General features: G+C 41.1%; 1 protein-coding gene across 2 annotated transcripts in view; it reads right to left on the reverse strand.

Annotated features, from left to right (window-relative positions):
- Nucleotides 1–14,540, reverse strand: part of BICC1 (BicC family RNA binding protein 1) — a 212,838-nt gene extending 198,298 nt beyond the window's left edge. For both annotated transcript variants that reach the window (XM_024209767.2, XM_024209760.3), the window contains exon 1: nt 14,226–14,540. In XM_024209767.2, the coding sequence (XP_024065535.2) occupies nt 14,226–14,424 (199 nt within the window). In that variant the 5' untranslated portion in view covers nt 14,425–14,540. The remainder of the gene's footprint in view (nt 1–14,225) is intronic.
- Between the last annotated feature and the right edge of the window lie 458 nt (nt 14,541–14,998).

Raw genomic sequence — 14,998 nt, forward strand, 5'->3', positions numbered from 1 at the left:
TATTTATTGGGATTCTCTCAGCCACATAAAAGTGTTTACAAAAGTTTGCTCTATATCCAAAATTCCTATATCCAGACACTTTAAACAGCACTAATTACATACATACACAAAAAAGAAATAAACAAAAACAACAAATATTTTATCCTTATGGAGCATTTTTCATCCAAGATTATACAGCAAGTTGGAAAAGTAACTCAAGTTGATTTCCAGTCTCGTTCATTCATAGATTCCAAGGCCAGAAGGGACCACTGTGATCATCTAGCCTGACCTGTATAACACAGGCCACAGAATTTCCCCAAACTAATGCCTAGAGCAGATTTTTTAGACAAGCATCTAATTGAATTGATTAGCATCCAATGTTATAACCACTAGACCATGCTACACCCCATAACATTAAAACGGTCACCTTCACAGATGAAATATGAACAAGTTTTCTTTGTTCTAGGACAGGAGTGGGCAAACTAGGCCCGCGGGCTGGATCCAGACTCTCAGGGCTTTGGATCCGGCCTGTGGGATTGCCCCCCGTGGTGCCGCAACCCGGCGCCGCTCTCAGAAGAGGCCCCCGGGCAGGGGGGGGCAGAGGGCTCCGCATGCGTTGCCCGTGCCTCCAGGCACCGCCCCCCGCAGCTCCCATTGGCCAGGAATAGGGAACCGCGGCCAATGGGAGCTTCGGGGGAGGTACCTGGAGGCGGAGCAAGGGCAGTGCACGCAGAGCCCTCCGCCCCCCCCACCCTCCCAGGGGCCGCAGCGCTTCCTGGAGCGGCGTGGGGCAGGGACAGGGTAGGCATGCAGGGAGCCTGCCCTGGCCCTGGCGCACACCACTGCCACCTCGGAGCCGCTTTAGGTAAGCGGCGCCAGGCTGGAGCTCGAACCCCTCCTGCACCCCACCCCCCAACTTCCTACCCTAAGCCCCCTGCCTGCACCCCGCACCCGTCCTGCACCCCAATTCCCTGCCCTGAGCCCCCTCATGCACCCCGCACCCCTCCTACACCCCAACCCCCTGCCCTGAGTCCCCTGCCACACCCCACACCCAACCTGCACCCCAACCCCTGCCCTAAGCCCCCTCCCCCAGTCCGCACCCCTCCTGCACCCCAAACCCTTTCCCTGAGCCCCCTCATAAACCCCGCACCCCTCCTCTGCTCCAATCCCTTGCCCTGAGCCCCTTCCTGCACACCGCACCCCTTCCCACACCTCAACCCCCTGCCCTGCATACAATTTCCCCACCCAGATGTGGCCCTTGGCCCAAAAAGTTTGCCCACCCCTGTTCTAGGACATAATTAATATAAATAATGTTTACATGTTTTAAACTGGCTGGAAGGAACAGAAGGCATTGCAGCCACATGGCTTTATTATCTCAGCCTTCCAAATATTTGGAGCAGTGCCTAATTTGTAATGAAAGAGGCGTCGGGGCTCAAGCAATCAGGTGTCCGGCTCAAGCAAATTTTTTACATTCAAAACTGATGCGGCATGCCCAGAGGTGCTGGGGCTATGAACTGCCAAGTTAAAAGTACTCATTTGCATTAAGTACTCATTTGGCATTAGAAAGGAGCACTCACATGGTTTTCCTGAAAGTTCAGAAAGCTCAATGGTGTGGAGGGGTGGGGGAACAGCAGCCAAAAAGAGGACATATGCACTCTCTCAGAAGAACAGGTTTTTGTAAAACCATTAATTTTAATTTATTTATTAAAGTTTTGTATTAGAATGCAAAAATCTATGCACACTGTAGATCTGAAATGGCTTATGGCATCTATTTTTCAGAGTCCCAGTTTATGCTCCATCAAGCATCTCAATTACCTTAGCATACAGGTCAGATGCAGTTTCTTCAGAATACATCTCAGTCTACTAAAGTTTTCCATAACATTAAAATGCTTCAATGCACCACTTAATTGACCTAATATTAGTTTTATTTTTAAACTAAGGATTTCATTTTTTACATTTCTTAAGACAGTTGACCTTAACTTTCCAAATTTCTTATGTTCAACTGCCACATAAATATATACATACACACTGTAAACAGAATACAGCCAGTAAAAATAGATATAGTCAAAGCCTCCCATTCACATAATGTTATTAGGGAGTGGGGGAAACACAGGTTAGATTATGCCATCAACTGTATTTCACAACAGACAATCCTAAAGACACTTGGTTAACACAACGGGGGGAAAAAGTAAATATTTAGCAATATTGAAGCAACACAACTCTAAATTCTGAAGAAGAATATGACAATTAAGTCTTTTTTAAAATAAACTATGGAAATATGTATCAATATTAAATTCCAAAGGTACTAGAATCACTTTTAATCTCAGATGAAATGTTTAAACAATCCTCATTTTTCAAGTGTTAATTGAAGCCCTCCTTACAAAAAGTTAAAAACCATCACTTCCTTCCAAGGATAAAATTCAACCAGCTGAATTCAGGGTGAATCCAGTGCCCTGACTACCTGCTCCACCAAGCAGGCAGCACAGAGATTCTGCAACATAAATCAGCATAAAAGGGTACATTTTGTTGTCTTTTGCCAGTCACCTTGTTGCTATGAAGAGCAGATAGTTCAGCCTGCCACTTAAGATTGCATAGACAAGAGATCAAATTTGTATACAGGGGAATTAAGGGATGGTAAAAGAATTAGCTGTTTTACTTACACGTTTACTCAAATTAATTGTTACTTAAATGTTTTAAAAATGGAAAAGAACTTTTCCTAATACCATCAGTCTATTCATTTCACTATCATTTTTAAAAAAAGCAAAGACGTTATTTTAAAAAAGCTCCACTCCATTTTGGCACTTAGAATAATAAAAAGCCACAACAGTATAATGGTCATGAAGGAAAAATTAGGTTAGCTTCACAGGCTGATACATTTCACAGTACAACCAATGGCATACTTCAACAGATACCCACTAACTTCTTAGAAAATTTTTTGAAGTGTGCAAACACACACACACACACACACACACACACACACACACACAATCTATTTGTGATGAAAAATGCTGTAAAAAAAATCAACAGAACTAGAAACAGAGCCTTCCATATCTACATATTGTAATCTGATTAATAGGGCCCTACCAAATTCACGATCCATTTTGGTCAATTTCATGGTCATAGGATTTTAAAAAATCATAAAGTTTGTGATTTCAGCTATTTAAATCTGAAATTTCACAGTGTTGTAATTGTAGGGGTCCTGATCCAAAAAGGAGTTGGGGGGGTCACAAGGTTATTGTAGGGGGGTTGCGGTACTAATACTCTTAATTCTGCACTGCTGCTGGCGGTAGTTCTGCCTTCAGAGCTGGGCAGCTGGAGAGCGGCAGCTGCTGGCCTGGATCCCAGCACTGAAGGCAGAGCTGCCACCAGCAGCAGCGCAGAAGTAAGGATGGCATGGCATAGTATGGCCACCCTTAGTTCTGTACTGTTGCCTGCAGAGCTGGGCCCTCAGTCAGCAGCCACCACTCTCCGGCCGCCCAGCTCTGAAGGCAGCAGTGCAGAAGTAAGGATGGCATGGTATGGTATTGCCACACTTACTTCTGTGCTGCTGCTGGCGTGACACTGCATTCAGAGCTGAGCGCCCAGCCAACAGCTGCTGCTCTCCAGCCGCCCAGCTCTGAAAGCAGCACAGCAGTAAGGGTTGCAATATCGTGACTCCCCCTAAAATAACCTTGCAACCCCCCTGCAACTCTCTTTTGGGTCAGGACCCCCAACTTGAGTAACTCTGGTCTCCCCCGTGAAATCTGTATAGTATAGGGTAAAAGCAAACAAAAGACCAGATTTCACAGGGGGAGTCCAGATATCGTGGTCCATGATGCGTTTTTCATCGTCATGAATCTGGTAGGGCCCTATTGATGAATGACCTTTAAAGCATACTGATTACTATGTACTTTTCACAGAACACAATTCTTATAGAAATTCTATCGTATCCTCTTAATGGAAAAGTGAAATGAGACTTCATGAAGACTCCAAGGCCTGATCTGTAAAGAAGCTTTGCAAATGGAAAATGGAAGGCTCCTGGTTAGCTTATGTCTACACATGTTCCCAGCAGGCAAAAAGCCAAGAGAGGAATTGAGGCTTGGTATTTGCTTAAATGAACAGAGGGTTTTCTCTTAAATGTATGAGAATCTTGCATGCAAACCTACTATCCACAGCTGAGTGGTTATTTTTCAAAAGAAAGATCTTTAACCAAATCTAATCATTTTTCAGTAATCATACATTCAACTTTTTATTTGTATTACAGCAGCACCTAGAGATCAGGGCCACATTGTGCCAGGCACAATACAGACATGTGGTAAGAGAGAAACCTCACCCAGAAGAGCTGACATTCTGAACATTCAAGACAGACAAAGGGTAGGAGACCAAGTGACTTGCTCAACATCACATCGTAGCAAGTGAGTGGCAGAGCAAGCCAGGGAACTCAGGTCTGACTCCCAGGCCACTAATCGATCCTTACTTGACTACATTTCCTCTACTCAGTATCCCATATTCCCAAATTTCACTACAAGGTTGATACATATCACTTCAAATCTAACAAGCTGCTCTTTGAAATGACACGAAAAATATCAACACTGATGTTTAAAGAATGCAAGAATTGAACTGTTTACATTTTACCAGCATTTTTAAGGTAGGAGAAACAAACCAAGTTTTCAGCAAGATCCTAGCAGATGTTTCAAATTGCTCTGGGGACAGGCACCAACTCTCATACTGTAATATGACAACCCTGTAGTATTGGTTCAGGCTATAAACATCCAATCCCGTTCACCCACCTCCAGCCTCCCACTCTGACTAAGAGAGAGACATATATACATTCCCTTGCAACCTACTCACCAGGCCTGACTCTTTCTACATACACATGGACACACATAACAGGATTATTTTAAAAGGTTGACAACCCTAACATAAGCATTATTGGTCAATCTGGCACCACAATGCTGGCAGAATACTCAGATCCTTCACAGGAAGGATGAAAAAGGTGACAGTCACAGCACTACTGCTACCATCATGGCCAGTTCCCTGTGCATTCAGGGATCTATTAAGATCACATCAGCAAGCAGGTGTTATCACACTAGAGCTGTGATGACAGACACTTTTTAGAGATTCCCCTGTGTTTTTTTAAGTTGAACAGTGGCGTCTAAGGCTGAAGTTCCATTATACTCCATTGCCAAGTGAATAAGCATGTTACGTTTAAAATAAATTAAGGTACTGCTGTTGATTACTTACTTCTGCCTTTACAAAAAAATACCTCCTGCAATTCCAACGAAGCCTCAACATAAAACCCAAACAGAAGGTTTTTAGAACACATTATTGGGGAAAACATTCTATACTGAACATTCTAAACATTCTTTCCAAATGAAAACAAGATCACTGGTAAATCAGTCCCACTTCACATAAATCAGTTATGTAAATCAATGCAGCACTGTATCTGGTCATTTTACTAACCCCATATAAAATGGTCATGTTGATCTAAACTAGAAAAATTAACACCTGGGCATTAATATCAGACCTAACATGGAAGGAATGCTACTTTTATATAATATATTTCAGACTTCAAGAAACTAGCCAAGTTTTTAAGGGCCTGATCCAAAACCCATTGAAGTCAATGTAAAGATTGCTGCTGATTTCAATGGACTTTCAGTTCAGGGCCTGCAAGGGCCCTGATCCAAATGTCGCACTGCTTGTAGAAGTTCATTATCCCACTAAAATAATTGTACAGTAGGGATCAAAGTACCATAATTAATGCATTCTAGTTCATTCTGTTCTATGAAAACTATAAATTTACATTTCCCCTTTCAACTCATTCAGCTGTTTCAACACAATCTAGTAGTTTTATCCACTACAAATGTTCATAACTCCATGGCTTACACACAGGAGGTGGTAACTTTGGAAAGGAAGGCTAAGTCTCAAAGAAGCCATCTTTTAAGTTTGCACATTTATTCACAAACACGATTCCTGAAACTACATCAATTAACTGAATGGGAAGCACTCAGATTTTAGACAGCATATTAATTATGACTCTCACATATTTAGAGCTAGAAACTATTTTTACTAAATTAAAATATTTCAGATATGATATTTAGAGCTACAGAGCATGCCCATCACTATTTTCTACTGTCAAGCATTTAAAGTGGATGTTTCACTATAGTTAAGAAGCACTTCACAAATAATTCTACTACACAAAGATCTGAAAATAAGAAACAAGTATGTTTCATTGCTAAACAGCAGACAGGCACAAAGCCAAACGGCCTGAAATAAGTACTCAAAACAGGGCATATTTTCCAATGGAGGTAAAGATTATAATATAACCAAAAGGAATGTGCAAGCCAGCAATACTTAACTCAGCAGTTCATGCCAAACCATGATAGCCTGTTGTACTACTTAAAAAACACAGAAACTTGAGAAAGTGATATTATTACAATTGTTAACGGAATGCAAGAACATTTTTAAACTACAAGTCACCAAAAATCATTTCATATACATACACACACACACATTTTATATATATATATATAAATTATAGAAAAGTCTAGTCAGCACATTTGGGATTTGAAAGCTAGAAAAATATCTAAAACCTTTTCGGCTATATGTATGTTAACACCAAAAGTAAATGCTATTAGAAAGGTTCCACTTACCACACTACTATGTTTTTATCCAGAATACTTTTTATGCATTGGAAAGTAAAAACGACAAGAGTCAGAGATTTTAGTAAAAGAACTTCTTAAGTGTCTACAAAGAGAGATAGTATCTTGAATTTTATTCTTCTTAATGAGTCAGTGTGAGGTTCTCACTAGCAAAGACTATTACAGGGAAGACAGCCTTCTGCTCTGCATCCCTGCCAGCAACACTTGTACATTTGACATTTCAAATGTCAGAACGTTAATTCAGTCGAATTCTAACTGCCAATGTCTGAAATTACCAACATAGTACACCATTCTTTATATCAAAGGATGGCAAAAATGTTCCTTTATACAACATATTCTAGGTAGCTGATAGCTATCATTATTATACATTTTTCTTAAGATTCTGATTGGTTTATGTGATAAATTTCTATCTTTGCCAATCACTGAAGCATCTTTGCCCCTTATGTTAAAACAGTTCATTTCCAAATGAAAAATACTAAAAAGGAAGCTTAATAATCAATTTTGTTGCACAATTTAAATCCAGCTTTTACAATATACCTTTATAGATACTATACAATTTGCCAGTTTTACAAGGACTATAATGCCCTATAAAATCAGGCACCCACTATTTGAGTTTGATTGTGCAACAAAGCAGCTACCTAGCACAAAAACTACTAAATTCAGGTCTTCAATGAGTACTCTTCTGCTGCAAACCATGATTGTATTAAAACAGAGGTTCTCAAACTGTGGTCCACGAGCTCCATTCAGATGGTCCGCGGACAGTTCTCTCTAAGGTGTGTGCCTGGGTGGCCACACACAAGAGAATAAAGGGCCACCCACCTAATTAGTGGAGCCGCGCAGGTGTGGCTCCACTAAGTAGGTGTCTGGACCCTGGAGAAGACGCACATGTAAGGTGAGGTGGTGGCCTTGGGGGGAATAGGGGGTAGTGGGAGGGGGCAGTAGAATGAGAAAAGGGGGTGGGGGGAATTTGGGATGTGCAGGGCTGTGGCAGCCAGAGAAAGAGGCGACTTTCCCCAACTCCAGGGCTGCGGCTGCCGGGGAGAGACGGCCCTCCTTCCCAGCCTCAGCTCTGTGGCTGCTGTGGTGGGGGAGAGAGGGCACATCCATAGCATTAGAAAGGTAAGACTACTGATATTAAAATATGAGTTCTGCACTTTTATTTGTAGAACAAAAAAAGTTTATTATTAAGGTTGTTTTTTTAAATATAGCGCTTTTATCCAAAGTGCTTTACAATAGTTAGCTAACAGTACAAACAACATTTGGAAAGATCATTAAGTGGTCCGAGACTCTCGGCAATTTTCAAGTGGTCCGCGAAAAAAAAAGTTTGAGAACCACTGTATTAAAGTATAAGGGCTGAGTATCAACACAGCTTTGCTAGGATTTTTGTAGTCCTAGTCTTCCTTCTCTAGGACTTTCAATATTCCAGACAGCCAAACTTAAAGTATCATAGGCTAAATAAATGAAATCAAAATAGTAAAGGGGAAATGTATTAACAGAGAATTCACTATTACCCTGGCAGCAGAACCAGACTTTGTTATAGGAATGTGGGTAGTATGAGAAGAAAACTTTCATACCTATTTGTATAATTACTGAAAAGAGTGTATTTTCCTTATCCAATTACTTATAGTTTTGCATGAAAGATAATTTGAGAATAGAAAAAAAATATGCAAATGATCAAATACCGAATAACCAGGCCTTGTTTGAATTATTGCTGAAGTATATCAGACACAATCAGCCACCAGCATAAATTCTGAACAAAGCAATCTCAGGCATTTTACTTTCAGTAAAATATGAATTCAAAATGCAAAAGAAATATGATCATTAGACTCTAATTTAGAAGCAACTTTATTAAGATGAACTGTTGGAATTATTAGAGCTACATTGCTATTAAAGTTTTTGCCTTATCCCAGTCAGAAAGGACTGAAATTTACTCTGGAGAAAGGTATTCCCAGTTTGTGAGCATTCATTCTTGCAGGCAACAAACACTCTGCCAATCAGCCAGAGGATAAGTAATCAGAGAAGAGGATCTAAGAAGAAAAATTGTGCCCATTGGGAGTTTGGAAAGAGGGAGGAGGATGAAAAAATAATAAGCTATGCAGAATTACCAACAATTATTTGAGAGATTTGTATAGACATTTCATATTTCATACAGAATTAATGTTATCATTAAAGCCTAAAAATTAGTCAATAATGCCTTATCAATTACCTTGTACAAAGTCGGTATACAGTCAAATAAGGTTTGCCTTTTTGAAAATTAATCAAGATAGACCACAATCTTGGGGAATCATCAGCATAGACAGGGACAAGTCATGTTCAACATTATAGTAACTGGGCAAGGGGACCAACTCAAAGAACCTCAACTGCCTCAAGTCACGTTCTACCTTAATACAGTGTTCTATTGCAAGCAAGCCCGGGGGGACCGATGGCAAATTTCTAGGGGCTCCAGGGTTCAAAGCAACAATATTCTGCCTTTTCCCTAGATGAGTACAAGGCAATGCACCGAACGGTGACCTATCCAAACAAAGTACTTCTGAACAGTTTCAACAACAACACTGTTGACAACAATGAGCATATTTAAAAGTGAGTATCGATTAGATCAAAAAGGAGTCCCGTCAAGTAGGACTATGGCACAAACATGAGAACTTAAACATGAGGGGGGTCTAGTTTTTGGTGTGTTTAGGTATTTTTGCTTGCTTGGTTTTTTTTTTGTTTGTGTTTTGTTTTTTAAAGAAGGTCGTAAATTGGATGTCTTGACAGAGACACATTCTAATATTTTCCCACACTGCAAGAGAGGATAAGGAAAAATAAGTATCATTATGGTATCTACAGAATTTCCCTACTATACTTCTCTAAAAATGTTAATTTTAATTGCCTTGATACTACAGTGTCAGACACATCATAAATATACAAGATATGTATATACCAATTGTTCTCAACCAGGGGTATGTGTACCCCTGGGGGTACTTAGAGGTCTTGCAGGGGGTACAATAACTCAACTAGATATTTGCCTCGTTTTACAACAGGCTACATAAAAAGCACTAGCGAAGTCAGTACAAACTAAAATTTCATACCGACAATGACTTGTTTATACTGCTCTATATACTATACACTGAAATGTAAGTACAATATTTATATTCCAATTGATTTTTTATAATTATATGGTAAAAATGAGAACGTAGGCAATTTTTCATTAATAGTGTGCTGTGACACTTTTGTATTTTTATGTCTGATTTTGTAAGCAAGTAGTTTTTAAGTGAGATGAAACTTGGGGGTAACGCAAGACAAATCAGACTCCTGAAAGAGGTAACAGTAGTCTGGAAAGGTTGAGAACCATTGCTATATACCATACACAGGTGTACAATATTCAAAACCTATTCTGAGGTATGACACAGAAAGCACATTATATCTGTCATCGTTTTAAAAATTGATTTAGTAAGATACCTAATCTATTAACGTATGTTGGGGTTGGTTTGTGAGAGTTTTGTTTTTATTTATTTATTTAGGCCATCTTGTCTGTAGATTTATTCATAGCTGCTGCCTTAGTCAGACTACACTTTTCGGACAACTTTCTGTAAATTTAATCTTTTATAGTGCCCAGTTGTTATGGTGACATTTTTGTGCATCAAATTAAATTAATATTTTGGAATGATTTTCTTAATTGAGCATTTGCTAAGATTTAGTTTACAACAGCAACAAATGTATTATGAAAGATTTTCTTCCAATATGTCACTACTGAAAGTATCATTGATATACTGTTTGATTCCGGCTTCCTTTCTGCAAAAATAATCTGTCTAATGAGATTTGTTCACAGATCTACACTGAAAAATGTTCTACATAAAAAAAAAAAAATCTGTATACCATGCTATATAGAGTACATAGTAAAGTATGCATACAAAATAGAGTTTCACTAAATGTATATCATCATTAGGAATATCAAGCAATAACACTGGACATAACAAAAAGGAAATCTGACCATATGAGCTATTTAATGTGTTCCTATTGGTATATTTCTAAGGCATTAGAGTAGTTCTGTTCCAAAGACCATTAGAAACCCTGGTAAGTCAAAGTTTATACTTTCACTGGATGGTCATCTCCAATACCAAAAAAAAAAAAAAGGAAATTCAGTATTGTCTAGAAGCTGGATCATAGTAATGTGAACATAGATTTCTGGGTATTATTGCCAGCTCTACCGTTGACTTGCTGGGGCACTTTGGCAAAGTCACTGTCTGTGTTTAACTTAACCATCTATAAAAGGAGCATAGCAGCATCCAGCAGGATCAAGAGATTTTATTCATGTTTGTAAAGCACTTTAAGATACTTGGGTGGAAATGCTGTGAATATAAACTATTAATTTAAGATGTAACTTTATTCCATAGTATCTTTCCTGAATTTTTCCAACAATTTTACCAATATTCCATCTCTGATGGAGAAAGACTAATTTATTATGCTTGTCTCTTTATTCCATTTCCTAACAAGTCTATTTTTTCCGGCAAGAATACCAATTAACTAGAAATTAATTCAATATGATGGTAGTCAGAGTTTTTACATTTACAAAAAAATCTTGTTACTGTGAATTCAATATGCTATTGTTCAGTATACTACTGTGTGAGGGATACAATTTAAATGATCTCTGGCACATGCATGCTAGGCTGAAATAACATACAATATCACAATTCTTTCTCTTAAGTTATACATTTGCATTAACCACTGGATGGCACAGCTATATAATCAGACTGGATTCTGTTTATGAGGTTTGTTTTACCCTCCCACCCTTACCACCTCAGGCAGTAGAAAGACACAGGCTGTGGGATGAGGTAATGGAAGTTTATTTTACTGGTGGAGGAAAAGTGAAGAAAATCTTCTATTTTCCTACAGCACTTTTAACTTGTGACCTTTCTCTTCACGAATACCTCCTCTTTTGAGTGTCTATGTGCAATTTACAAAATTTAGTTTTAAGACATCTTTGATGAGCACAGGTTTAGAATTAATTCAGTTAGTTATAACAAAAACTGTATGCTTGTCTGCACTCTTTATTACATAATGAGATTTCTCTACTAGTAACAAAATATTAACTGGTTAAAGATTAACCTACCCCCAGGAGAGAGAATCTCATCTGAAACAAATTCCAAACATTATAATCAGCAAGTCATACCACGGTTTTTGGGCAGACAATCCAGTTTTCCTAGTTACTTCATCCAGCATCCTCTTCCCTTTCTCCCCCCGTCGGACCACCACCACTGGTGTTAAAAAATTTAAACAGACATTCCGTGACGGTCATGATGAGTAAAACATTTTCAGGAAATTAACTGAACAATTTTAGCTGACAGATTCTTTAAAAAGAAAAAAAAAAACACATAACTCTAGCTAAAATAAAATGTTTTCTCCAAAATATATCCAAAAAAATAATGCATTTACTTGGAATTAATTTCTTCCTTGTCTCGTCCTCAATCTCTCTACCATTTTTCCAACTTTAATTATTTTAAATTACAAAATTTCAATTACATTGATTATAAACTATCATATTCAGGGAATATGAATTATGGGACCAGATTTTTTTCTTCCATTTTGTTTTCCTGTTGTCAAAGATTACATTTTCTAACATTGCTTTAAGTTATTCAGTGCACTTTCAAGTAATTCAGAAGGTAATAAAAAGCACTATGTTTACAGATTTAGAATGACTGCTCTCATGCATAAGAGCAAATATTTTCATTCGTGAAATAATACATAAATGAAGAGCTACCAGTCTCCTGTTATGATTTTTGAAAAATGCAGCCTTAACAGTTGAAAAAGAAAGTCAGTCAGTCAAGTATAGAGTATTTATACATCACACAATTATAAGTGGCCATAAAATTATGTGGCTTGCACAGGCCATGCTAAATGCATGCTAATAATGTACTCCTGTTCCTCCTCTTTAAAAAAAAAAAAAAAAAAAAACTAGAACAACTATATGTGTCATTCTAAACATTTAAGAAAATAAAATTGCACTTTTTAAAAGTTCCATAATCTCATTCAATTCAAATATGCTTTATCCTCTCAGAAATTTTAAAGGTAACAGTTTGTAATTCAGCTCCATTCTCATTAGAATAGAGCAAAAGGTATTAGAAAAGCTAAATAAATTACACAACTGTGAAAGATACCCCACCTGGTGTTACATCCACCTTTAAAACAATATTTTCTATTTGTATTAATATTTTTTCAAAACCTGTTTACTTAACTTTCACGAGAGTGACATAATTCAAAACACAGTGGAACAAAATGCAAGAGATTTCATCACAAGAAACAATACAAATGTATAACAAATCCTAACCCTAACACAAACATCATCAAACATTACTACTCATGTGTATCTAATAAGTTACTGTTTTCAAAACTAAGATTTTTCACCTAAAATAACCTCTAAATCTTTTACCTTAAGAGTACACTACACTATTAGGTGTATTATTTTAGTGATATGGTATGGATAATATATATCAGTTCAAAAAACTGCACTGCAATACTCCAACTAAAATGGAAAAATATTAGAAAAATATCTAGATCAAATTAGAATATAGCCATTATTTAAAGGACTCTGATATTCAAAAAACTCCAGAAATTGAAAGTTTTCTTGCAATTCTGAAACCTTCCATTTTATGAAAGCTCACTATGCTAAGTAGCAAAACACTGTCCTATTCCTGAAAAATCTGAAATGCTTCAGATGAGCTGAAAGCTCGTTTTTGTTTGTTTAAAGTCTTTCCAGTAGCCCACGACATTCAAGATTACCTTGAAACCTTTTACAACCTCTTTTACAGTTTTCACTGTAGAGCAAGGCTTTATTTCAATACTAGTAATGCTAACAGCGTTTAGAGTTAGGATGCTGCTGGTGAAACCACAGAACTGCGAAGTGATGTTGTTAGAGACAGAATTTGACACCTGTATTAATAATAAGTGAGATTTTTACGAACTGAGAGTAACTCAAGATGAATTTTGCAAGAGATTCAGGTGACACTAGAGCTCAGTCTCCACCGCTTTATGAAAGAATCCCTTCCCACCCCAAGAGGAGCTCGGTTTGCAAGCCCTGACATCTGCAGACAGCAGAGAGTTTATCCACATCTGGGATTGGAAGTGCTAGGGAACAGCAACGGGGAGGGGGTGGGGAGTAAGTTTCAGAGCCAGGACATTTCAAGTGTTCTCTCTGGGGACCGTTCCTAACGCGGTCTCTTAGGGGCCGCTTTGAGGAGAAGCGCAGAACCTGGAACATCCCAGCAGGAGCAGCCATGCTACGCCCCCCACCCCGGGGTCAAACAGCAAGTGGCCCAGCTCCTGGGGGGTCCAGCAGAGGAGAGTCCACAGCTGGAGTCCCCGCCTGCGTCCCAGCCCTTCCCAGCAAGAGGGGCAGTCCCCGGGCCAGTGGCTGGGCACCCCCTGCCAGGGGAGAGACCAGCCGCCTCTCGCCAGGGGGACCCGCTGGAGCCCACTGCGGGGACGCGGCTTCCCCAGCGCCACACGCACCTCCCGCCCCCGCTAGCCCAGCAGCGGCAGACAGCGCTCCCCTCCCGCGGCCCCAGCCCCCGGCGACCAGCGCCTTCCCCGGCCCGGGGCTCCCCCACGCCCGCGCACCCCGCTCACCTTGCAGCATGGCCTCCAGTTTCTTCCTGTCCACCCGGAATCGCTCCTCGCCCCACTCGGGGCTGCGCAGGGGCCGTGGGCCAGCCGAGTCCTCCTCGGAGCCGGGCAGCGGGGAGTCGGCGCTCCGCTCGCTGTTGGAGCCCGGGTCGGAGAGCGGCTGCGGCAGGTAGCCGCTCAGCGGGTCGCACTGCGCCGCCATGGCGCTGCCGGGCGGCCCCCGCCTCTGCTCCGAGCCCCACTCGGCCGCTTCCCCGCGGGACGCTATCTGCCCCCACAGCCGCCCCCGCGCCTCATCCCAGCCGCTGCCTGCCAGAGTCCCGGCCCCGGCGCCGCTGCCTGCGCCCGCCTCTCCCTCCGGCTCCCCGCCGAGTGCGCCAGTCCCCGGGCCGGCCGCGGCTCTGCGGCGCCCCCACCCCGCCCGCAGTCCGCACAGCATCTCCGCCTCCATTGGGCAGCCCGCGGCCCGCCGGGAGGGGCAGGGGATATCCCCGGGCTGGGGGAGGGGGCAGGGGATCCCGGGGGAGGGAGACCCTCGGCATGGAGGTGGAGTGAGCCTGGGGGCGCGGGGCCGGGATCCCGGTGAGGGGCACCCAGCACTGGCCACTGGGATCCCCGGCCCCTCCTGGGAGCGCGGGACTCACCCCATCATCGGGGGCAGGAGATCCCCATCCCAGAGAGACCCCATCACCATGGAGGGTGGGGGGAACACGCTACAATGTGAGCACGGGATCTCCAACCCCGGGAAGACACCCCATCGGTGGGACAGAGAGATG

The sequence above is a fragment of the Terrapene carolina genome, unplaced genomic scaffold (assembly GCF_002925995.2).
Source record: "Terrapene carolina triunguis isolate 2854851 unplaced genomic scaffold, T_m_triunguis-2.0 Scaffold95, whole genome shotgun sequence".
Classification (NCBI taxonomy): domain Eukaryota; kingdom Metazoa; phylum Chordata; order Testudines; family Emydidae; genus Terrapene; species Terrapene triunguis.